The sequence below is a fragment of the Ictalurus punctatus genome, chromosome 6, assembly GCF_001660625.3.
Source record: "Ictalurus punctatus breed USDA103 chromosome 6, Coco_2.0, whole genome shotgun sequence".
Lineage (NCBI taxonomy): Eukaryota > Metazoa > Chordata > Actinopteri > Siluriformes > Ictaluridae > Ictalurus > Ictalurus punctatus.
Genome location: NC_030421.2, coordinates 2648952 through 2675531, shown reverse-complemented (window position 1 = coordinate 2675531; position 26580 = coordinate 2648952). Strand labels below are relative to the sequence as shown.

Genomic DNA, 26580 nt, shown 5'->3' with positions numbered 1-26580 from the left:
AAGGTTTAAACAAGAAAAAAATCTCCATCATCCCTTAGCCAGCCACGCTAATGGCAACGAATTTACCTCAGCCTGTTAACCCCGCCCACATTGCATCATTAATTCAATTAACTTCCCTGATGTGCATTTTGACGTTACAATCCCTTTAAGATTTTTGTGTTTATGATGACATCGAAGGTCACACGACAATGCCAACATGGCGGATGTAGTATGTTCGGGATTGTAGTCATACTACACACACGGCAGTCACTTTTTTCCCCAGGGATTTCAGGACAGCATAACAGATAACGTGTCATCAAGTAGGCATGGCCTATTTTGAGAATCTGCATAGGTCATGTGAAGTTTGGGAAGAAATGCCATTTGCTGCAGATCTGTCCATGATCACAGGGGCTTTACATTCAACATTTAAAATGAACACCAGTGAAAGGAAATGAGTGAGTGAAGTGCACAAATAAGAAATGACAAGCACCCTGTAATGGCTTTGGCATTTCCTAGGAAATGAAACTAGAAAGCTATGCCATTATAAGCGTCAAGTTGAACTCAATGTAAGATGCAAACTTCGATGCGTCTTTGAGGGTTTCATGTTTGAAAAATACTAGTGTCATGAAATGTTTGTTTCACTTAAATAATTGGAGCAAAATAAATAGGAGCAGTGGAAGCCCAGCTACTGATCGGAAGGTCATGAGTTCAAACCCCAGCACAGCCAAGCTGCCACTGTTGGGCCCTTGGGCAAGGCCCTTAACCCTCAACTGCTCAGATGTATAAATGAGATAAATCTAAGTTGTTCTGGATAAGTACGTCTACCAAATGCCCTGAATGTAAATAAGTGTAAAAATAAGTCTTACTGATTTTGCATCAGTTCTATTATGTGTCCTATCAGGGCTGGACTGGGAGTCTCACACTCCTCCAGCCCACCCCATACACCCACAACAATTTTTTTTTAAATTACTGATAATCCTATTTATTCTTTATTAAATTAAATTTATTACACACAGTACAGCCATCCCATAACCATAAACAAGCAACCTAGAGGTAGTGAAGCAGTCCTAATTTACAGTACATCAGCGTACATGGGCATGACAAGAGTTTAGCAAACACCAGGAGTGCAAAGCTGCCAGTAACTCTCTACTTTTCACTCACAAATGCCCATTAAATGCAAAAGAGAGGTAAACAAAAGACACTTTGGGGGTATTTTTCATGTACCTGCCACTTCTTCACCAGATTGACTACTAACAGAACCGTCTCCACAACCGTTTAACCCCACTGTAATTTGTGAGCACAGAACCTAAATTTCTTTTAGCTAAAAGTAAAGTATCACATCATGACAATGTGGGGTTTTTTTTCCATTTAGACTTGAAAACATTTAAAATACCTGAAATTTAACCATACTATATTTTATACAAATATATTAAAGCATTTAATTTCACTTATTATACCTCAACATGTTAGGTACGCATACTGTAGCTTGGAAAAGTGCGTTGTTGTTGCTGTTCTTTGCCCTAGCTGTTTTTATTACGAAACGTAGACTGGAGGCGGATGCAGGTGGAGGTCACAGTCTTTATTAGACACAAAACTCACGATTAAACTAAACGCGGTCTTCACCGGGAAACGAGAACATTCGCGGCATGGAAAACAAACGAGACTAACCAGGATCAACTAAAGACACGATATAATACTAAGCGAAGTGCTCAGTCACCCAGGCATTTAAATAAAGAACATGATTAACTCAAAGCATGGACACCTGGGGCAAATTAAAGTCACATAATACGAAATGCTCAATCTGGAAGCGAGCGAACGAAAACAATGTCACGTGACTCGTCAGGAGCCGAGCCAGTGCCCTCTGCTGGCTGTGGCGTAACAGTATTGGTAACTTCAACATTTAAAATAACAACATGGAGAGGGTTCCCTAAATTAACTGTATATAAAATTTTATATATTCGTCTGCTAAATTACTAAGTATTACCTCCACATCATTTCCAGTGCTGTTGCTCCATCATAAAAAAGAAACTCATAATTATCCATGTTTTCATACTCAGCTTTATTTACACAGAAAGAACAAAGTTGACAGTTCTATAATTTTACATTTACAGGATTTTTTTTTTAAACAACTAAAAAATAGTTATCGATTCATCTGTTTTGTTCTTCATAGTACATCACTGATCCTGAGAATGCCAGGATATATATATATATATATATATATATATATATATATATATATATATATATATATATATATATATATATATATATATATATTAAAAGTATCGTGAATATGTTCTGTAACCTGTAATTTTTGTAAAAGGGCATCTTCCCCACACCTCCAGAAACGCACATTTCCTTGGAAACGAAACTAGAATGCCTATACCATTATAGGCATCAAGTTGAACTCAACGAGGAAAACGAAAGAGAAGGTTACATACAAATACATTCAAACACAGCATGTATACATATAACGCTCCTGTTCTCCAACTGCACACACTGTACTTGTGAAGACTCCTGGAGATAAAACAGGTAAATAAGCTCCTGTACATTAACTAGACTACACAAGGCTTATTGCAGACTCTGGATATATATATATATATATATATATATATATATATATATATATATATATATATATATATATATTAGGATGTTAATTGTTAATAACTGGAATTCTCCTGTGCTGTTTTTGTTATTGTTCTTATTGTTGTTGTTCAATATTTACACAAATATAACAACAAGATCTCCAATGGGATCATTGCAAATACACGTCTGCGTAACACAAACAATCTTGGAGGCTTCTTACAAGGCTGACTTTCAGTGTTTAAGCTACACAATAATACAATTCTATTCATGTGATCAGTGTACAAAAATCTACTTAATAATTATTTTAGACTTTAGATCATTTAAATTTTTTTTTTTAATATTATGAAATCTGTGTTATGTTTATCAGCATGAGGAAGGGACATTGAGCGAAAGCATATTGGATAATAAAGAAACCGGGCAGGTCAAAAGTTTTTATCCCTCTTTGACTGATTAGAAATTAGGGTTAGAAGGTAGCCTAATAAGTTTCTTAGGATTTAAAATTTGTAATATTAATGCTTAGTTATGCCTTCAAATGGAACCACATTGTTGCTTGATAGTTAAACCCTAGTGTATGTTTTCCAGTGCACACAGTGTACATCGAATAAGGGTGCAGTTCTCTCGAATTCGGCTCTCGGAAGTAGACATGTAGCTTCAAATATCACAGAACCTGACTGTCAGTAGTCACGCCTAAGTGATAATCTTATCATTGGTTTAAAATGTACTAAATAAGTAGGCATAATTATACACCTACCTATAGATTTAAACATTCAGACATTGGGGTAATTTAGTGTTGCCAATCCACCGAGCATGTTTCTGAGTGGTGGGAGGAAACCAGAACACTCAACATGTAGTACTCCACACAGACAATTCTGAGCTCAGGATCCAGACAGGGAAAAAAAAAGAGCCGTGAGGCCGTAAAACTACCTGCAGCACCATTATGTCACATGTTAAACCTCTGGAAAAAAAAACAACAACAGTATCTTCCTGTTCAAGGCAAGGCTCATGTTCAAGCCAGACCTTTCCCTGCAGTTCAGACCCATTTACAGTATACAGTATAGAGTTTCTGTGAAAACTGGCAGATTTTTCATCCTGAAGGTCATCTGCACTTTTAATTAATTATTTTTGTTGGTAGTCTGCTTCTGCTGGTGTGACTGGTATCTAGATGTTACTTCATTATTAAAGTTTGGGAAGAAATGCCATTTACTGCAGATCTGTCCGTGATCACAGGGGTTTTACATTCAACATTTAAAATAACAACATGGAGAGTTCCCTAAATGAACTGTTTGTAAAATTTGGATATTCGTCTGCTAAATTACTAAGTATTACCTCAGAATCGTTTCCACTGCTGTTGCCCCATTATAAAAAACAAACTCATAATTATCCATGTTTTCATACTCAGCTTTATTTACACAGAAATCACAAAGTTGACAGTTTGAAGAACCAGTTAATTTAGCATTTACAGGATTAAAAAAAATAACCATAATGAAAAAATAGTTATCGATACAACTGTTTTGTTCTTCATCTTACATGGCTGATCCTGAGAATGCCAGAGCAAAAAAATGATGAACAAAATAAAAGTATTGCGCACATGTTCGGTGACCTGTTATTTTTGTAAAGGGGCGTCTTCACCACGCCTCCAGAAACACCAGTTTTACATCACAGTACTGAAACCCTTGGAATTTAGTGAATGCCAGATGGGGCAAATCTCTTAATTCTTCTATAAACACATCTTATCCTTGCATACTTCCCTCACACTGAAGTGGGTGGAGCTAAGATGCAAGGAAAGGACGTGAGTGAGTGAAGTGCACAAGCAAAGAATGACAAGCATCCTGTTACGCCTTCGTCATTTCCTAGGAAACGAAACTAGAAAGCTATGCCATTGCAGTTGAACTCAACGAGGAAAACGAAAGAGAAGGTTACATACAAATACATTCAAACACAGCATGTATACATATAACGCTCCTGTTCTCCAACTGCACACACTGTACTTGTGAAGACTCCTGGAGATAAAACAGGTAAATAAGCTCCTGTACATTAACTAGACTACACAAGGCTTATTGCAGACTCTGGATATATTATATATGTAGCCTACATGGCCTATTTTCATTGATGGCTTTTAATTATTATTTTTTTAAAACAACAAAGTAGTTTTAGGAAGCAATTTTACTGATTATAATAGGATGTAGTTTAATAGGTTCACATTAGGATGTTAATTGTTAGTAACTGGAATTCTCCTGTGCTGTTTTTGTTATTGTTCTTATTGTTGTTGTTGTTGTTGTTCAATATTTACACAAATATAACAAGATCTCCAATGGGATCATTGCAAATACACGTCTGCGTAACACAAACAATCTTGGAGGCTTCTTACAAGGCTGACTTTCAGTGTTTAAGCTACACAATAATACAATTCTATTCATGTGATCAGTGTTCAGAAATCTACTTAATAATTATTTTAGAATTTTGATCATTTAAATTTCTTTTTTAATATTATGAAATCTGTGTTATGTTTATCAGCATGAGGAAGGGACATTGAGCGAAAGCATATTGGATAATAAAGAAACCGGGCAGGTCAAAAGTTTTTATCCCTCTTTGACTGATTAGAAATTAGGGTTAGAAGGTAGCCTAATAAGTTTCTTAGGATTTAAAATTTGTAATATTAATGCTTAGTTATGCCTTCAAATGGAACCACATTGTTGCTTGATAGTTAAACCTTAGTATACATTTTCCAGTGCACACAGTGTACATCGAATAAGGGTGCAGTTCTCTCGAATTCGGCTCTCGGAAGTAGACATGTAGCTTCAAATATCACAGAACCTGACTGTCAGTAGTCACGCCTAAGTGATAATCTTATCATTGGTTTAAAATGTACTAAATAAGTAGGCATAATTATACACCTACATATAGATTTAAACATTCAGACATTGGGGTAATTTAGTGTTGCCAATCCACCGAGCATGTTTCTGAGTGGTGGGAGGAAACCAGAACACTCAACATGTAGTACTCCACACAGACAATTCTGAGCTCAGGATCCAGACAGGGAAAAAAAAAGAGCCGTGAGGCCGTAAAACTACCTGCAGCACCATTACGTCACATGTTAAACCTCTGGAAAAAAAAACAAAAAAACAACAGTATCTTCCTGTTCAAGGCAAGGCTCATGTTCAAGCCAGACCTTTCCCTGCAGTTCAGACCCATTTACAGTATACAGTATAGAGTTTCTGTGAAAACTGGCAGATTTTTCATCCTGAAGGTCATCTGCACTTTTAATTAATTATTTTTGTTGGTAGTCTGCTTCTGCTGGTGTGACTGGTATCTAGATGTTACTTCATTATTAAAGTTTCCTTTACATCAGGGGTGTCCAATTTTATCGTCAAAGGGCCGGTGCGGGTGCAGGTTTTCATTTCAATTAAATTTTATTTCATTTCCAAAAGGAGCAACACCTGATTCCACATGTTTAATCAGCTGCCTGTCAATAGACTCAGGTGGGGCTTCTGCTTGGCTGGAATGAAAACCTGTACCCACACTAGCCCTTTCCTGATGAGAGTGGACACACGTGCTTTACATTGTTTGTTTCACCTGTAGACGTTTACCAGTTATTGCTATGTCACCAAGGAAGGAACACAAAAAGGTAGAAGTTGAAGGAATGAATAACAGCCTAAACCAGCACTATGAGGACAAGGTGCGTCCCTACATTGATCTTGTGGACAAACTTAGAACACTGGGAGTAGAGAAGGACCTGAACTTGCCAGCCATTGCTGTTATAGGTGATCAGAGTTCAGGAAAGAGCTCTGTATTGGAGGCCCTTTCAGGAGTGGCTTTGCCTAGAGGCACAGGTGAGAAAAATGCGCACACACACACACACACACACACACACACACACACACACCAGAGATGCAAACTCAAGTCTGCAACTTGTCACAAAAAAAAGAAAAAAGACTTGCGACACGACTTGGACTCATGAACAACTGACTCGAGACTTGACACGGAGCTGAAGACCGAGGCTCGTGAAAAACACAAGTCGTTTTGGTTTGGCGTTCCCGATTACGTTCTGTCTTTACGACCCCACATGACATCATCAAACACCACATTTTTCTATGCGTTCCTCATTCATTCATTCCCGATCAGTATGTGCTGCAGGAGAAGATATCTCAACAATTCATCTCTAAACCCACCAAGCCAGCATTATTATATACTGTGCACGTGTGACACATCTGAAAGCACGTTCTCATCACCCATTGGAAAAGTGCTGTTATATAAATGAACAACAAACAATAACGTTAAAGCCGAGTCTTACCTTGTGATAATCTTCGTGTCATTTAATTTGAAAAGCAATCAGTCAACCAAAAGGGAATCTTCGGAGTTACACAACGTACAAAGTAAAGTACAAATGTTTCCTGGTCCTTTTCATGCCCATCCCCCCGTCCCCAAGAGTATTAGCACCGTATGCATATAATTTCCAAGTTTACCAAGTTAAATACACTTTGTATGTATACAAAGGGTTTTGTTACTCCCGGCGCTCACTGGAAGACTACCTTACCCATCAGTGCTTGAGAACTACAGCAAACTACGGTAACTCATTGAGGTAAATCTGATAACTTGAGGTAAATACTTCAAAATACACAACACGTTGGCATTCTGAACTAAAATGACAACAAAGAAAAAAACAAAAAAAGTAATATCTTTCTTGAATTTTCTATGAATGATCTGCTTTCTTATAATTATAGTGAGACCTTTTGCATCAAATGTAACAATTTGAAAGTCATAGTTTTTTTTTTTTATTCATTAATGATTTAATTTTGAATGAATAATTTAAATTAAAACAAATGGACAAACAAGACATTCTGTAGACGTAATCAGTTTTAATATTTCAAAATTGATTTAGCCTCATACACCGTTCATTACCATAACTAGCTTAAAGAACTATTTGCTACAAATAGAACAAAATCAAGACTTGACTTGGACTTCAGGGACTCGTGCACATGTCTTACACACACACACACACGCACACACACACACACACACACACACACACACTTAAATGCACTCTCATTCATCAGATACAAAGCTTGTTAGAGTATCCATGCTAAACGGCTCCAGTTTGATCTACAGGTATTGTGACACGCTGCCCTTTGGTGTTGAAACTAAACAGGACTGAAAAGGGTACCACATGGTCTGGACTTCTCACATTCAAGGGCCAAGAAAAGAACCTTCTCAAGCCATCAGATGTGGGGAATGCTGTTTCAAATGGTCTGTATTTCACACTTTAGAAGAAAAAAAAAAGAAGTAATACCTCGAACAATAGGGTTTGCACACTTACACAGAGAATATAAATGTGTGCTGTTTTCTATAGCTCAGAACGTCTTGGCTGGAGAGGGGAAGGGAATCAGCCAGGAGATGATCTCTCTGGAGATAAAATCCAGTGAAGTTCCTGATCTCACCCTCATTGACCTGCCAGGCATTGCCAGGGTGGCAACAGGAGACCAGCCGTTTGACATTGAGAAGCAGGTGAGACAAAATTGAGAAATGTGGGTTAATATCCTTCCGTTTTAAGACATTTACATTTTTTTTTTAATACAAATGAAATAGTACCTACTACTCTAGCGTAATTTTTTTTGTTCTCCTGCCTTTGCTCTGATAGTTATTGTACATAGTGTTAGTGACTTTAACTCTCTTGCGCTCTCTCACTATTTCAATAGGAACGACTGTACACTTGCTCATTCATGCAATTATCCAACCAGTCAATCATGTGGCACAATGTATAAGATCATGCAGATACAGGTCAAGAGCTTTAGATCATACATCAAAATGGGGGAAAAGTGTGATCTCAGTGACCTTGATTGTGGTATGGTTGTTGATGTCAGATTGAATAATTCAAAAACAGCTGATTTCTTGGGATTTTCATAAACATTAGTCTAAGTGTACACAGAATGGTGCAGAAAGAAGGAAAAAACAGTTCTGAGAGTAGACATGTCTTGTTGATGAGAGCGGTCGGATGAGAATGGCCAGACTGGTGTGACCTGACAGGAAGGCTACGGACAATGCTAGTCAAAATCACAGAGATCAGATTTTCTCCCGTATTCTTATATTTGATCTGAACATTAACTGAAGCTCTTGATCTGTATCTGCATGATGTTTTGCATCGCACTGCTGCCACATGATTGGCTGATTAGATCAGAACTGCATACATTAGTAGGTGTACAGGTGTTCCTAATAAAGTGCTCTCATAAAAACTGCTAACTAAGAGACTGAGGTTGTAATCAAGACCACCACGGTCAAAACTAAGACAAGTCAAAGACCAGGACTAGCTAAATGCAAGTCAAGGGGTCGAGGCCAAGTCAAGATCGAGTCTAAATAAATGCAAGACCAAGTCAAATTATAGCCCAAATGTAATCTAATCACTTTGGAGGCCAAGTCTTTACTTCAGTTGCTTATATGTCGGATCAGTAGATTGCTGAATTTGTCTTGAGAATGACCTAGAATCTTCCAGAATCATTCTAGATTTACAATATGCCTAGTTACTGTATATGCCAAGATTTAGGTCAAGCGTTGCTTTCTCTTTTTTCCGTCAATTATAGTACCTCAATATTGGAACGTCAAAACTTCTTAAAAACATTTCTTCACTCAGGTAGAACCATAAAATACTATGAATGAAATTCGACCTTCTTGATGAACTTAGCTTCATCAGTTTCATTTCTTTTTTAAAAAATAAATAGGGAATCGTCTCAAATTTGCATTTCATTTGTTGAACAGATCAAAGATCTCATCGAGAAATTCATTAAGAGACAAGAAACTATTAGCTTGGTGGTTGTGCCTGCAAACATTGACATTGCCACCACTGAGGCACTGCAGATGACAAACAAAGTGGATCCAAATGGGCAAAGGACTCTGGGTAATATAGCTCATACATGTTTAAGCTTTGACTAGAAGGTGACATATATCTGAAATATATGCGATTCATTTGTACAGGCATCCTTACCAAGCCTGACTTGGTGGATAAAGGTGCAGAGGAGAGTGTTGTAAATACAGTAAATAACCAGGTGATCCCACTGAAGAAGGGCTACATGATCGTGAAGTGCCGTGGCCAGCAAGACATCAATGAGAATCTGAGTCTGTCTGCAGCTCTCCAAAAAGAGCAAGTCTTTTTTCAGGAGCATCCACATTTCAGGCAAGAGATATTTGTTATGGAAAGCCAAAAGATCAAATGTATATCAATAACTGTAGTTAAGGATTAAATATCTTATATTAAATTTTATTATGAGTGACATTATTGAGATCCATGCCATAAATTTGGGGTAGTGTTTGAACAAAAACGGCTTTTTTAGCGTAGAATTTGGCTTAATATTAGTTTGATTTTAGACATATTTTATGGTACAAAATGACATCTAATTAGAGTGTGTGTCTCTCTCTCTCTCTCTCTCTTATTTTCTTACTTTTTGTCTTAGACCTCTCTTGGAGGAAGGCAAAGCCACAGTGCCTGTACTTGCAGAGAGACTGACCAGGGAACTGGTAGAACACATTAATGTTAGTGAGCTCACAAAACCCAGCAACGTCCTTTGTGTTCTGTATTTTCCATAACCGATTGACAAATTTTCTTTCTTTCATTCATTAATTTTTTTGTTCGTCATCTTTAGAAGTTACTCCCACAGTTGCACAAACAAGTTGAGGTCAAATTGGAGAAAACAGTTAACGATTTGAGAAGGCTTGGAGATGGAGTTCCTCAAGAGGAACATGAGAGAAACAACTTTCTTATTGGGGTAAAAAAAAAAAAAAAAAAAAAAAAACTTGTATGGAGATTAAAAACATCATTGTTTTTCTTCAATTGTGTTTATGTTTGACCGATTGGTTTTGGTATTTAACAGAAAATCAGTGACTTCAACAAAGTCCTTACAGATGTGATGAGGGCAGAGGAAGACACCAAAAACTCAGAGCCCAAAGTTTTTACTAAAATCAGGAAAGAGTTTGGAAAATGGAAACATCACCTGGATGACCGGGCTATCGAACGTGAGTTAGTCTCAGTAGGTCCCAGGTGGTATTTAGTAGATGACAAATTAATTAAGAAAGCAAATATCTGTGGAATAAAATAATTAATTCTTTAAATACCTTTTTTAGCGGTTTTGACTTTAGTGGTAACCAGATTTTAAAATGACGTGTTTACTTGCATGCAAATAACACACCAATTCCATTTCAGGAAAGTGTGCCATTTTAAAAACTAATATGTAATATATAGAAATGTCAAAAGTTTGTCACACAAGTACAGTCTATGATGCGTGCCTGAGAGTTTGCTCCATATTAGCCATATGTTTATTTAATATGTACAAAAGAATATGAACGTTATGAGCCATACGTTTTTGTGTTCAGACTGAAGAAACACCGTCCTGCTCATACTGAATATGCCAAAAAACAAATAAAATAAAAAACACAAATTTGAGGTTCTTGTTTGATCAAAACCTTAAAGACCTTTCAGGATTGTCTTACAGTACTTTCCAGGCCTGTGTCTTCTCAATCATGTTTCTTTCTCTAGTCGAGGAAACCCTCCGGGATGAAGTTGAAGAGTACACCAAGACCTGTAGGGGAAAGGAGCTTCCTGGATTTGTTAATTACAGAACGTTTGAAAACATTGTCAAGAAACATGTACAGGAACTGGAGGAGCCTGCTATAGAATTACTGAGAGACATCATTGGTAAATACTGCACCAACAACTGAACCGACCGTGTACACTTTCACTCTGATGAGACCGACACATTTAGGGCACTGCCTGTTGTGTAAAGGGGTATGTTGTCTATATGACCTTCCCTGAATGAAATCATGAAATACTAACCCCATCTAAATTTGATGCACTGTAATTAAAATCTATTTTAACCAAAGGATGGACTATGATTAGGCATCTCAAGAGCTTTTAGTAAACCTGCCTATGATCTAAAGGCAAATATTTACAACACAAGGGTGTTTTTAGCTGTTATCTACGCCAAAGAAAAACAAATCAGCTAGTGCAGGTCGTCAACTGGTGGACCGTGGTCCAGCTGTAGAACCAGTAAACTATTTTAATGGTCTGAACTCAGTACTTGAAAAAATTACCGTAGCAGAGTTGATAAACGTTGTCGGGGGGAAAAAACCTGCCTGTAGTTCTGTGACTCTAGTTTTCTACGCTGTAAAACCAGATAAGTTCATTTAACTCAAAAAATTTGAGGTAAATCAATTTCTTTAAGCCAAATACAATTAAATATAACAAAAATTTAACTCAAACTTATATTTAAGTGTATTTGGCTTAAAGAAATTGATTTATCAACTTAAAAATTTTGAAGTAATTAGTTTCCTCAAATTTCTTGAATTAAATGAACTTATCCGGTTTTACAGGGTACACATGAACAAGCTCAACTTCTGTAGTAGATCCTCTGTTGTGGCTAATCCAGTTATGTGCATTTTTTTATACACACTTTGGACCAGAAACGTCTGGGTTACGCATGTAATCCTGTTCCCTGAGAAGGGAACGAGACATTGCGTTTAGCATAACAGTATAGTAGCGCCTCTCACGTGCGACCGGCATCTTAAGCTTGTGTAAAATCATGCCTATTTATAGACCGGCCATGATCAGGTGATGTGGCAATTAAGCGCGTCACATGATATATATATGGCACCTGTGAACCGTGCCATCAGCCTCTATTATCTGAAGCGAAGACGCAATTCACAGGTCTGCCCTGGTATGACGAAGCTATGCAACGTCTCGTTCCCTTCTCAGGGAACAGGGTAACCCAGACATTCCCTTTCAAATGGAACTTCGACGTTGCGTTTAGCATAACACTATGGGAATGAGAATACCCACTCCGTCATCCCGTGGGTACGGCCTGTTCAAGCTCCCAAAGACCCAAGCCCGAGGGCCACTGTAAGACACTCGAGCCCGGGGTGGAATGAATATCCAGGCTGGGATATCGAATGAATGTGTGTGGCATAGACCACCCTACAGCAGCACACACAACTTTGGGTGGATACAACTTTGGACAAAGCCTTCGCAAAGGCGACCGTCCTAGTGGAATGAGCCCTTGTGCCCAGAGGCATAGCGAGACCACGTGCCTCATAAGCAATAGAGATTGCTTCCACTATCCAATTAGAGATGCGCTGCTTTGACACAGCATCACCTCTACTGTCGCTGCCAAAGCAGACAAGCAGCTGCTCTGCCTTATGCTACTGGCCGGAGCAGTGGACGTAAGTACAGAGAGCCCTTACTGGACACAGCAGGTGCATTCTCTCTTGTTCCGGTGTGGGGAATGGAGGAGGGCAGAAAACCTGCAACACCACAGGGTGGGCAGCCGATGTAGGCACCTTAGTAATATAACCCAGCATAGGATACAGGAAGGCCTTGGCTAATCCAGGGGCAAAGTCAAGGCAGGAAGGGGCAACAGAGAGAGTTTGTAGATCTCCTACTCACTTGAGAGATGTCAGGGCCAGCAGAAGAGCTACCTTTAGAGTCAGAAGCTTCTCAGAAGCTGACTCTAAGGGCTCAAATGGGGCCCCTGACAGACCCTCCAGGACCACAGAAAGGTCCCAGGAAGGTATGCATGGCCTGCAGATGGGCCTCAGCCGCCTGACACCACGCATGAACCTTGAAGTTAGAGGATGTTGCCCCACAGAGGCTCCATCAACACAGATGTGACTGGCTGAAAGGGCAGCCAGGTAAACCCTGATTGTAGAAGGAGCCCACCCTGCTGAGAAACATTCCTGTAAGAACTCCAGGACTGTAGCTATTGTGCAGTTCACTGGGTCTACAGTGGATCTCTGCGAATGGGAATCTCCCAAGGAGTGCCATCTAGCAGGGATATTATCTCTGAGAACCATATTCGAGCTGGCCAATAAGGTGCTACTAGCAGCAGGCATAGACTGTCTTGGCGAACTCTCGCTAGAACTTGTGGGAGCAGAGCAATCAGGGGAAAGCATACAGATGTGACCTCGGCCACATGTGCACCATGGCGTCCAGCCCTAATTGTGCGGGAGGAATGAGGGTGAACCACAGCGGGCTGTGTGTTGTCTCCTCGGAGGCAAACACATGCAGTCCCGCTTGGCCAAACCTCACCATATGGACTCCACCACTTGTGGATGGAGCCACCAATTCCTGGGCCTCAGCCCCTGCCTCAACAGGATGTCTGCCCCCATATTCCCAGAATGTACATTGCACTCACTGACAAACTTAACTTCTGTCCAGAGAAGAATTAGTTGCGCCTGCCTGAATAGGGGGTGTGGACATAATCCTCCCTGGTGGTCAATATATGAGGCCACCGATGTGTTGTCTGTAAACACATGGTGACCTCTCAATTGAGGAAGAATGAATTTCAATGCTAGAAATATGGCCCACATTTCTAGGCAATTTATATGCCGCTCCAGAAGAGGGCCACTCCAGAGACCGTGAGCTGGACAGCTGTCTAAGACCACGCTCCAGCCCATGAGGGAGGTGCCTGTTATTACCGTCTTGCGCTAAGGAGACACCCCTAGAGTGTGACCCAAGGCTAGAAACCGGGGACACTCAAATTCTCAGAGCACGTAGGCATCGCCGCGTGATACTGATTACTCTCAGAGGTTTCGTCCTTAGACAAAACCCCCAACTTCTCAGCCACCACTGAACGGTTTCCTGTGCAATCGCCCCATAAGCTCCAATAGTCTCCCACGATCCAGCTTTATCTTTATCTTCTCTCACTCATTTTTCTCTCTCGTGATTTTACACAAGCTTCAGATGCCGGTCGTGCGCGAGAGGCGCTCCCATAGTGTTATGCTAAACGCAATGTGGAGTTCCCTTTGAAAGGGAACTAGAGACTTGAGTTTTCACAGGCTTTCACTGATTATTTTATTTACCTGGGCTGATTAATGAACTGAACTCCTTCTTTAAAGTGACGACAAAAACAGGAAAAAAATTTTTATACAAGACTACACAAAGAAGTGCGTTTGTTCTCTTGCACCAAATTCATAACAACTGTGTCTTTCTTATAGCCATAAAATAATCATTAATGGTTAATTATTAAAAGTGAACTACTGTCACATTTCAGTCAATTAGCTGCTTTTTCAGACCTGTGTAAGTATATATTTTATGTAACTGGACTTTCAAACATTTTATCAGGCCCAGGATCTCCATGGCACAAAATGGCGTACTCAAACAAAGGAATCTTTTTAATCTTTCAGCTTTCTCTTCTTCTCAATTGTGTCTTCTATCTTCAACTTAGGTTCTTTTCTCTTCCCTGGCCAAGCCTTAATTCTCTAGTCACTTCTTTCTTCTGCTTTTCTTTTCAGTTCCTTTTCTAATTCTTTTTAATACTTATTTCCCATTTTCTTTCACCCTTACCTCAAGCAAAGTCCTGATATACCGTACCAGTCATCCCTCTACGAAGGTGTGACGAAGGGCTGTGTTATAGGCTGGCTTTAAGTATCCTGCCTGGCAGGTGCAGGCAATTCAAGTTAATCAGCCTGGAGTATTTTGGGCAACCGAGTTCTCCAAAATGGCCGCTCTCACTGGGCGCTGATGTCTCACTCTTCTGGTATGGTGTAGCATGGCCTTTTACATAAAGAAATGACCAGTACAAATATACAATTGTTATATCTTGGTTAGAACCCATTTAATTTGAAGACTTTTTGAAGTGTTTCTTGTTATTTGTTGTACACGTTTACATCCAGAACAGATATGTTGAATGAGTCAGTGCACAAGTCTGCCATAATATGCTCATCAGGTTACAATTTCCTGACTGTCTTTGTTATTTTCTCTCATTTCTGTAAGAAATTGTTCACTCCTGTGTGAACAAGGTGGTCAGCTCCCATTTTGAGGCCTTTCCCAACCTGCTGAGGGCAGCTAAAGAGCCGATCGAGGATCTGCTTGAGCAGGAGCATGGAAAAGCCCTACAGACGGTAAAATCTCAATTTAAAATGGAGAAGATTGTGTATTCACAAGATCGCCTCTACAGCCGCCAGCTAGAGGCCGTCAAACTGAAACCAGAGCCGACCAAGCAGATTTATAACTCAAGAGGTCACCTCGTCCCAAAGACAGTGAGTGCTGACGTCAGGGAGATGGCACAGCACCTAAACGCCTATTTCATGGTATGCAATCATTAAAGCTACTATTTCCACGAAAATATAGGCTGTCTACTTGATCTGTCAACTATCATGATCTGTGTGTGTGTGTGTGTGTGTGTGTGTGTGTGTGTGTGTGTGTGTGTATCAGATCACCTCTGACCGTCTGGCCAACCAGGTGCCCCTTATAGTGCAGTACCATGTGCTGGACCAATACTTTTCTCAGCTTCAGGCCGCAATGTTGCGCATGATCGGATCCCAGAACGCTGAGAAGCTTATCCGAGAGGATTCTGGTGTAGCTCATCGTAGGAGGAGCTTGAAGGACCGTCTGGAACGTCTTAAAAAAGCACGCCAGCTCTTGTCCAAGTTCTTAATGTCTGTCTCATAACTGAATCCGAATTATTAAGCATCATTAGAAGGATGAAGGATTAGAAGGAGGACCTTAAGGCAGTAGACTTTCATTTGTTTTATTGCAATATTACAGTCTTGTTTTATTCACAATACTGTAACTTTTGTCTGCTTTGTTAGAGTTAGCTAAAACATATTACATGTATGTGTGTGTATATATATATATATATATATATATATATATATATATATATATATATATATATATATATATATATATATATATATATATATAACATGTTATTTATGTTATTAAATTATGTTCATGTTACGTTGCTATTACATGTTAACATAAAAATGTTACATAGGGTTTAAAGGTTTGAATCACATGTTTCATCATTCTACTTAAATAAGCGGTATAGAAAATGGATGTTTACATGTTTATGATACAGCAATTTGGAGTCCAGAGAATAGAACTTTATCCAGCCATGTTTTACTTTCTGGTGTATGTATTTGTGTGGACAATGTGGTGTGTGTGTGAATTGTGTTTCCACAATTTGTGATTAGTGTTGTGATTGTTTCACATCACCTTGTCACATCACTGTTAGCCCTAAAACGCCCCTGTCCCAACTTTTTTGGAACATGTCGCATGCATTCATTTCAAAATTATCTTCAGAAGAACTATGCGGTTGATTAGATAAAACATCGAATACCTTGTCTTTATGTGTTATATTTTTTAAGTCAAAGTACATTTACAAATCACTCCTCTTTGTTTTTATTAGCATTTTCCATACTGTCCCAACTTTTTCGGAATTGGGGTTGTACATTCTGACACTGTCTGTCTGTGTAGTCCTAAGTAAGAGCTTTTAAAATGAGGTTAACACTGTTAGCAGTGTCTGCCATGCCAAGCTAAAAAAAAAAAAGCAGCTAGACCTATAAATAAAAAAATATATTAAACATAACTTATATACTTGCAATTTATTGACAATATTTACAAACATGAGGGCGCACGGTGAATTAGCGGTTAGCATGTTCGCCCCACACCTCCAAAGTTGGGGGTTCGATTTCTAGTTGTACTATGTACTAGTTGTGAAAAACTGTTATAGATTAGATTACTCGACTGATGACGGCTCTGAGCATTCAGTGAGTCTGACTGGCATCGATATATTTATGTTTGAGATGTCAGTCCTGCTCATTAACATTTCAATGACTGGCAAAACCCATCTCTGAAGTACTCATTCACTCATTGACTCATTTGGGGGTTTCCTCCGGGTACACCGATTTCCTCCCGCAGTCCAAAGACATTTGTCTGGCATCTCTAAACTGTCCATAATGTGTGATTGTGCCCTGCGATGGGTTGGCACCCCATTCAGGGTATCCCCAGAGACAGGCTCCAGGTTCCCCGTGACCCTATGATACAGAAAATGGATGGATTTTAATAAGATTTTAACAGGCGTAGTCTTAAAGCAATCGTCTGTGATACAGATACAACAAGGTAGAAAAGTCACAAGAAGTACAGTCAATATAATCGAATGCATTTGACTAAAAGGAGCGTGGCATCAGCCTATCTCCATAACTGAATCACTCCTGCTGTGGTCAGGTTAAACGCCACGACATCCTCTAACCACTAGGTGTCACTACAGCGCTGAGTACAGGATTGAAATACAGCAGAGGAAGAATTTACCGTAATATTTAGACGATACGAGCAACTCCTTGCTACAATCCGTAGACCGTGTTGTAGATATAAAACTAATTCGTTTCTATACGGTGTTTTAAGTTAGAAATATATAGAGAGAGAGAAATATATTGAAATATATAGATATATGGTTTGACCTTGTACGAGTTTACGAAGCGTGTTTGAAGTTTATTATTATTATTATTATTATTATTATTATTATTATTATTATTGTGAAGATGTTGGCGGTTCGCTCACTGGTCTGCAGACCCTACACCTTTCTGCTGAAGCCTGCTGCTCAGACAGGAGCTGTGGGCTTCATCCACACCAGTGCCAAGTTCAGCAGTGCCAAAGTAGCAGTGGTGAGTCCTGGGTCAGCTGGTGCAGTTTATAAACTGTCACATGATCTCAAAATATCCGAATAAAGAATTTATAATACAGAAATGTCGACCTGAGAAGAGCTTTAATCAGCTCATTAACTCAAAACACCTGCGAAGGTTTCCTGAGGCTTTAATCTCTCAGTCTGGTTCAGTACACAACCACAGTGACGGGAAAGATGGAAGTAAATGCTGCATTTCATTTGGAAATCAAGGTTCCGGAGTCTGGAGGAAGAGTGGAGAGGAGCAGAATCCAAGCTGCTTGAAGTCCAGTGTGAAGTTTCCACAGTCAGTGATGATTTCGGTTGCCGTGTCATCTGCTGGTGTCGGTCCAGTGTGTTTTCTCAAGTGGAGAGTCGATGCAGCGTCTGCCAGGAGATTTTAGAGAACTTCATGCTTTCATCTGCTGACGAGCTTTATGGAGACACTGATTCCTTTTCCAGCAGGACTCTGCACCTGTCCACAGTGCCAAAACTTCTAGTAACTGGTTTGTGACCGTGGTATTACTGTGCTTGATCGTCCAGCCGACTCGCCTGACACGAACCCCATAGAGAATCTACGAGAGACACCAGACCCGACAATACAGACGAGCCGAAGGCCGCTATCAAAGCAACCTGGGCTTCCAGAACACCTCAGCAGTGTCAGTGTGATCGCCTCCATGCCACGCCGCACTGATGCAGTAATTCCTGCAAAAGGATTAAAACCCCGACCGAGTATCAGCGCATAAATTAACATACTGTTCATCAGGTCGACATTTCTGTATTCTAAATTCTTTACTCTAATATTTTGAGATACTGGATGTTTGATTTCGTTGAGCTGTAAGCCGTAATCATCGAGATTAAAACCAAAAAAAGGCTTGAAATATTTCACTTCACGTGTAATGAATCTACAATATATGAAAGTTCCACTTTTTGAATAAAATTACAGGAAAAAAATGTACTTTTCGACGATGTTCTAATTTTTTGAGATGCACCTGTATGTATGAGGATGGGTTCTTGTGCTTGACCTAGACATTCCTTCAGCTCTGTGTGAGACATGCAGATAGACATATGATCAAAACAGCTACCAGGGCTGTTTTAGAGATATGAGTACAGGTAATTCATTGTCACTGGTCTAGCTGTTTAAATGTACATTATATTGTAGCCAAAGGTTTGTTTACACCTGACCATCACACCCATACGGTACGTTGTTCTAACCCAATCTATTGCCACAATTGTCTTTGTATGCTGTAGCGTTACAGTTTCCCTTCACTGGAATTAAGACGCCTGAACATGTTCCACCACGCCAGTGCTCCGGTCCACAGAGCAAGCCCCGTAAAACAAAATGGTTTGCCAAGTTTGGAGTTGAAGATCTCGAGTGTCCTGCACAGAGCCCTGACCTCAATCTCACCGAACACCTTTAGGACGAACTGGAACGTCGACTGAACCCCAGACCTCCTCACCTGACATCAGCACCTGACCTCACTAATGCTCTTGTTGCTGATTGATCACAAATCCCCACAGCTACGCTCCAAGATCTAGTGGAAAGCCTTCCCAGAAGACTGGAGGGTATTATAACAGGAAAGGGGGAATAAATCTGGAATATTATGTTCAAAAAGCACATATGAAGGAGTGATGGTCAGGTGTCCACAAACTTTTGGCCATGTGGTGTATTTTGCCAGCAGTGAAATTTATGCAAAGCTCAGACATCCTGGTCGCAATGTCCGTCGTGGAACGCCTTCTGTCAGCTCTCAAAGGCATTCTTCTGTGTTTGCCGTGAGATATTGTCCTTCAACTACCAATACCTCGCTCAATGAGACATGCTAATGAATACCCAATTGGGCATTTACACACAAATTCAATTCCTTGAATAGTATTCATAATATTTTCCAAGCCAATAAAGCAACCTTTGACTTTGACTTGACTTACGAGCGCACGCGAGAGAGATTATTAGGTATACTTTTTATCCCACGGTGCCTTAAAAAGGTTTCCATTGTGATCAAGCAGGGACTAGCAGTGACGATATACCTAAACGGACAGCTAGAAGGTAACACGGGCATGAGGGCATCCTGGGAGATAAATGAAGTGTTGTATTTCACTTTGTATCAGTGTTACTATTGGCACCCTTTATACTGTATACATCACTCCTATGGATTGTCATTGGACTTCACCTTCTGGCTGTCCTGGTTTCCAGGTGCTGTCTGGATGTGGAGTGTATGATGGTACAGAGATCCATGAGGCGTCAGCGTGAGTATCGGGCTGCAACCAGAACCTCATGCTGCCAAACATCAAGATAATAACCTGAACATTATTTCATACATTTCTATCTCCACGCTGTGTAGATAAACATGTTACTGAGGTTTTGGAAATAGTCTCTCTGCTCCAGTGAATTTTTAAGCCTGCATGAATCACCGCTACGAATTCTATAGCATATATTCACTCAGAAATATGTATGCGTACAGAATCCTGGTGCATCTGAGTCGCGGTGGTGCAGAGGTCCAGATGTATGCTCCCGATATGGCTCAGATGCATGTTATAGACCACAGCAAGGGACAGCCTTCAGAGGAGTCCAGGTAATCAATAGAGAGGAGATTCTACAACGTGACTGCCTTCGGTCTTCTCTTTAACTCTGCTTCTTATTGTATTTTCATAATCCTGTATGGTGGGCAGGAACGTCCTAGCTGAGTCAGCTCGCATCGCCAGGGGTAACATCACTGACCTGGCTAAGCTGAGTGCCACTAACCACGATGCAGTCATCTTCCCTGGAGGCTTTGGAGCTGCTAAAAATCTGTAAGGGGAGCTAGTTCGATTCATGTTTTGAGTTTGCAGACATGCTAGCAGACATATCTATACGCTAGCAATCTCCTTAACGTGTTTCCGAAGCTCCATGATTATGACTTTATCAGGTCGACGTTTGCTGTCGACGGAAGTGACTGTGCCGTGAATAAGGAGGTGGAACGTGTCTTGAAGGACTTCCATAAAGCAGGCAAGCCTATTGGGTAAGTAAGCTGATGTTTTATTTCCTCCCACACTGGAAGGATATTTCCTTGTGATTAGTTTTTGCCCTTCTAAACCACCTTTAGGCTGTTGTAGTTGTCCAGTTGTGGCGTGCAGCGCTTATGTTGTTCTCCCATGGTTTCCAGATTGTGCTGTATCTCTCCGGTGCTAGCAGCGAAGGTGCTCCCCGGTGTGGAAGTGACCGTGGGCCACGAGGAAGAGGAAGGGGGAAAGTGGCCATACGCCGGCACTGCTCAGGCCATCACTGCGCTCGGGGCCAAACACAAAGTCAAAGACGTCACCATATCCTTCTTCGCACATGTCAGATGTTGTGTTCTTTCATTATTAATGCCTTTGCATTTCATCTCCTCTCCTCTCTAGGAAATTTGACTATGGTAATATTTCACAACTGGTAAACACTTAGCCTTAACCTTTGACCCTCACGAGGCACATGTTGACCCAAAGAATAAAGTGGTGACCTCTCCTGCGTTCATGTGTGACACGGCGTTGCACCTGATCTTTGACGGGATTGGTTCCATGGTCAGAGACATCCTGAAGCTGACTGGGAAATAAGTGGCGCACGGCTTCCTTCAACAAGCCTTAGACTCTTTGTGGTTTATTATTTGCAAAAAGAATATTTTTCTTCATATCGCAGCGTGATATGTGAATAAAGTTTTAGTTCACGTCTAAACAGAACTCCAGCATGATTAAAGTGACAGACATCATTAATCAAAAGCCTATCTCCGCATCGTTTTAGTTCTTCATAATGTCCACTAGATGGTGCAGTGTCACAAGCAGACTGGCACTGAGAACGCCACTGCTGGAACTAGAGTAAACCAGTAGTTTTTAAATGAAAAAATATACTTTATTTCAACAGTTTTTGATCTCATTTGTTTGTACACAAAATTAAAACAGTTTTTTTTTGCTGCGTGTGGAATTATGAAATATCATTTTAGAATCTGATTAAAATAATAAAAGGAGGAAAATGGTGTTTTAATTCATCTTTTAATATCAAGTAATTATGTATCTGAGTGAAAAGGAAAAAAAAAAAAACCTTCCTGGATTTCTGTGTAACTTTACATGGTCTTGCACTGTGTATCATTGTGTGTTGTAGGTGAGCCGTGTCGAAAGATAAGACACAGGAAGAGCAAATGTGGTTGACAATGGAGCTCAAGAAAAGATCTGACGATGTGAGAACTGCAATACGTACACGAATGTAATATGTTAATATCCAATATGCTTACAATTAAAGTTATTTTTCCTTGTTCAAACATTGTTTTTGTTTGTTTTATGGGTATTATAATGCATTGTGCCCAAGTCTGAGACTGGCTCTAGTCATTAGGTTTCTCCACTCACAGCCACTAACCTCATACACACGTTGCACATCACTGTCATATACATTTGTAAACTCATCAGTATGATCGTTTGAAAGGAAAAATGCTATCTACACGAATCAGTAGATTTCAATAATGCTAAAGGATAAACAATTGTGCCCAAAAGTTTGCGTACCCCTTTCAGAATCTGCTAAATCTTAACACTGTTAACAAAATAAGACGGATGATAAAAATCCCATGTTGTTTATTTAGTCCTGTCCTGAATAAACTATTTCACATAGCAGATGTTTACATATCGTCCACAAGACAAGATAATAACTGAATTTATAAAAATTACCTGTTTAAAAGTTTACACACCCTCGATTATTAATCCCGTGTGTCGTTACCTGGATGATCCATGACATGATGTGTTTATGTTTTGTGAGAGTTGTTCACGAGTCCCTTGTTTGTCCTGCCCACTGTTCTTTTGAAAAATCCTCCAGGTCCTTCACATTCTTTACTTTTCCTGCATCTTCTGCATATTTGAGCCCTTTCCAACAGCGACTGTATGATGTCGAGATCCGTCTTTTCACACCGAGGACGACTGAGCGACTCGTACACGACTATTACACAAGGTGCGAACGCTCACTGATGCTCGAGAAGGCAACACGATACATTAAGATCCAGGGGGGTGTAAACTTTTGAACAGGATGATCGGTTGTAAATTATTATTTTGTTTGAAGATCTTTTTTTTTTTCATTTAGTACCGCCCTTCAGACGCTAAATAAGATATTTACACGTCTCCCAGAAGACAAAATACTAACAATTTACACCGATCGTCCTGTTCAAAAGTTTACACGGATTTTTATGATCCCTCTCATTTTATTAACAGTATTAAAATTTAGCAGATTCTGCAAGGGGTATGCAAACATTTGGGCACAACTGTCCATGCATAATCAGAGACGCTAACATAACATCATGATATAAATATTTTCCAAGCCACGATACTCAGAAAAGTACAAATCAAACCCATGCAATAGATTTACATCAGAAAGATAACTTCCTAGTCATGTGTGTAACATTAACATAACATCAGCCTTGATAATGTTATTCATTTTTTTATTTTCAGTAACACTGTGCAGGAATACACTCTGAACGGGATCCATTGCAAGGCATCATGTACGGAAACACACACACACACTCATTCACAACAAGGGACACCACCATACAGCATAATGGACTCCGTGTAGTAAACACATCCATGACAGGCTGTTTGAATGACAGTCAGCTAGCTGCTGATGACCAAAACATTCACTTTGTGTTGAGAGGTTGTTAGTGTGCTAGCATAAAGATACTGACCAACTGCTGTAATATGATATAAGCCTACAACTGTCTGCTTTTTTGTTTGTTTGTTTGTTTGTTTTGTTTGTTTTTGCTATTTCAGAATGATAAATCCTATTTCACGTTCTGATACAGGTTTCTAGGTTTTGCTGTTTTTAAATCCCATTGAACAAAATTTAGTTTCCACGACTAAATGCTTTACCCTTAAGAACAAATAAAACAATTAAAAAAAGAAAAGAAAAAAAACTCGGTCATGGCAGGACCCTCTGCTGGATGCAGCGCTCGAAGGTGCTGCTTGACAATCTGAAAATCACATGGATTTTGTTTGAGTCCATATGAATGAAGTCATAAAGTGTGAAAACTTCATACACACAAATTTGCTTATCCAATACATATATATATATATATATATATATATATATATATATATATATATATATATATATATATATATATATGTGTGTGTGTGTGTGTGTGTGTGTGTGTGTGTGTGTGTGTGTGATCAATTCAAAGTCTTCGCAAATTTATGTCTAGGAACATTATTCTGAAATTGTTCCACAAATTGTAGACGCAGTTTTTCTCAGATCGATGAACCTCTGCCCATCTTTACTTCCGCCTCTCTAAGATCCTCCTTTTACACCCGATCATCTTACTGACCTGTTCCCAATCAACCTCCAGCTGTTTCTTTTTAGCTTTAACGCTTACTTTTCCAGCCTTTTGTTGCTGCTCCCCGTCCCAACTTTTTTGAGACCTGTTGCGGCCAACGGATTCGAAATCACCTTCTTCTTCTTCTTCTTCTTCTTCTTCTTTTTTTTTTCTTTTTTTTTAAATTAAAATGGTACATTTCCTCAGTTTAAACATTCGATATGTTTTCTATGTTCTATTATGAATAACGTACGGGTTTATGAGATTTGCAAATCATTGCAAATCATCACAGCGTCCCAACTTTAGTGGAATTGGGGTCGTGTGTATGTATATATATATATATATATATATAGGTAGTTTTCAAATCTACTGTCTAGCACCCGTGAATGATTGCCTAATAATATGTTATCTCAGTAAAGCCTCCTGCTTATTATTGTATATGATTGCTATGTTGGCTTTCTAACACGTGTTTCCAACTACATTTGTTTTCAGCTCATCCGCCTACCTACCAACGAGGCCTGTCAGTACTGTACGCAGGGCAAATCCTCTCAGAGTAACACTAAACTTTAGTTTAAAACCTAAAAGTGTTTCATTTCTAGTAATAATGATTATGAGCCCGACTCAATAATGTTCAAGTGTCTGAATATTGGTAATTACCGGTGATGATGCCTTCTAAATTCTAGCTAGACTCCCAAGCAGTTAAAGACTGGGCTAGAGAGTGAATTTTTAAAGATCAGTGATCTAAAGACTCCTGAATCAAGACTGATTTCCATATGTTTATCTGGTCATTTATTTGACACTTAAAAGCACTTTTCGGTGGGTCAGTTGGAGCGGCGAAGACGTGAAAAGAAAAGCAGCGATGCAAAGTTTTGTTTTGTTTTGTTTTTTTTTAAAAAAAAGGAAAGAAGTAGAGACTGATGTGGGCGGACTCGAGGTAAAAGGATTAGTTCTATAGATCACCACTAGCCCCGGTCATCGTATGGCATGCTGCAAGAAACACACGCCCCAAAGTGACGTGGAGTCCACCCAGACACATGCTCTCATTTCCTGTTTATCCATCCACATCTTATTACAGCAGGCTTTGTAGGAACACAGATGCATGCCCAGTAATCCGGAACACACACGATTTGTTTAGCTAAAACAACGAATTAAAACCCTTATCGTACAGTCATCGTGTCATCATTCACTATTAATACATATAGCAACAATGAAGCTTATTTAAATGCATCAAACCTGTGGTGCTCCTGGATAAGAACGTTGATGTTCAGGGGTCATTACACATAAAAGTTGCTTCTCCAGCGTGGACTAAGTCTGGATTAAAATATCAATCTCTTCATTCATTTCAGCTGCTTGTTTGAAGATCTTACTTCATCTCTGTGCTGTTTTGTTCGTTCTCCCTCCTGAAGGGTGAGCCGGTCTCCCAGAGAGCTGTGATGCCTTTCTTTCCGTCACTTTTTCTGCTTAAGCGTCAGGCAGATGCAGTCTTACCGCCTGTTACTTCACACCGCGAGGGAGACCTGCTCTCGGCCCGGGCCTGTTATATCTCCCGTTCCCAGGCGGAGTGTGCTTTGATGGGTTGTCTTTACTCTTTACGGCGTCGCTTTATCCATATATCCGCTCCCTTCCCACAGTCGTGCAGGGGGCCTGAGCAAACAAGGACAAATCGAGGGGATTTAGGGCCTACTACAACTCTCACAGGGACAAGTGCTAAGTGTTTGTGTGCCAAGCTGACACAGCAAACACACACACACACACACACACACACACACACACACCTTAGCCCTCCTCACTCAACTCCAGGCTGCTTGTTTTCTCTTGGCAGTGTCACACCACCTACCCTTTGACAGGCTTTAGCCAGACACCTGCTTTCTTTTTCTCCGTCTCTTCTAAACTAGTCCAGCTCTTATGTGGGTATGTGCTTTGCTTGTGCTCTGGTCAGCAGTGTGTGTTTGGAGCTTTTGCCTGAGATGAATTGTGTGTGTTAGTGGAGTGAGAGGCTGCATGCACTAGCAGGAGTGTGAATAGGCTAAGGCCTCATTGCATTAGTGTGAGAGGACTAGTCAATCAGGGGCCAGCCCGGGGCCTCAGACCCCACAAACCTCTTGGCATCCTGATCAGCGGATTAGTCAGCACACTGCTCTGGGTCAAGAGCATGCCAGTCGCACTCGCCCGCTCTCTCCCTCTCTCCCTCTCTCTCTCTCTCTCTCTCTCTCTCATATACACACATACAGACAGCACTTCTCAACCTCATACATTTGTGCAGAAGTGGCCTGTGACATGGCGGTCGGTGGATTAGGCCC

At 40.1% G+C, this 26580-nt stretch overlaps 2 protein-coding genes across 3 annotated transcripts; both read left to right on the top strand.

Moving 5' to 3' along the window:
• The first annotated feature begins 2722 nt into the window (after positions 1–2722).
• On the top strand, positions 2723–16197 carry LOC108266073 (interferon-induced GTP-binding protein Mx). 2 transcript variants are annotated; one of them, XM_017469051.3, is made up of 12 exons: positions 2723–4583; positions 6178–6398; positions 7675–7812; positions 7916–8070; positions 9316–9454; positions 9532–9730; positions 10008–10086; positions 10197–10319; positions 10425–10566; positions 11087–11245; positions 15317–15633; positions 15758–16197. In XM_017469051.3, exons 2-12 carry the CDS (start codon positions 6209–6211, stop codon positions 15992–15994), a joined length of 1878 nt encoding a protein of 625 aa, XP_017324540.1. In that variant the 5' UTR covers positions 2723–4583; positions 6178–6208; the 3' UTR covers positions 15995–16197. The 2 variants fall into 2 exon arrangements, with proteins under 2 accessions (XP_017324540.1, XP_017324538.1); XM_017469049.3 differs by having other exon boundaries at positions 2725–4583; positions 6148–6398.
• A 1455-nt stretch (positions 16198–17652) lies between these two features.
• gatd3 (glutamine amidotransferase class 1 domain containing 3) lies at positions 17653–22252 on the top strand. The gene is made up of 7 exons (XM_017469091.3): positions 17653–17991; positions 20179–20231; positions 20447–20557; positions 20655–20774; positions 20891–20983; positions 21128–21284; positions 21426–22252. Exons 1-7 carry the CDS (start codon positions 17869–17871, stop codon positions 21552–21554), a joined length of 786 nt encoding a protein of 261 aa, XP_017324580.1. The 5' UTR covers positions 17653–17868; the 3' UTR covers positions 21555–22252.
• Positions 22253–26580: the final 4328 nt, after the last annotated feature.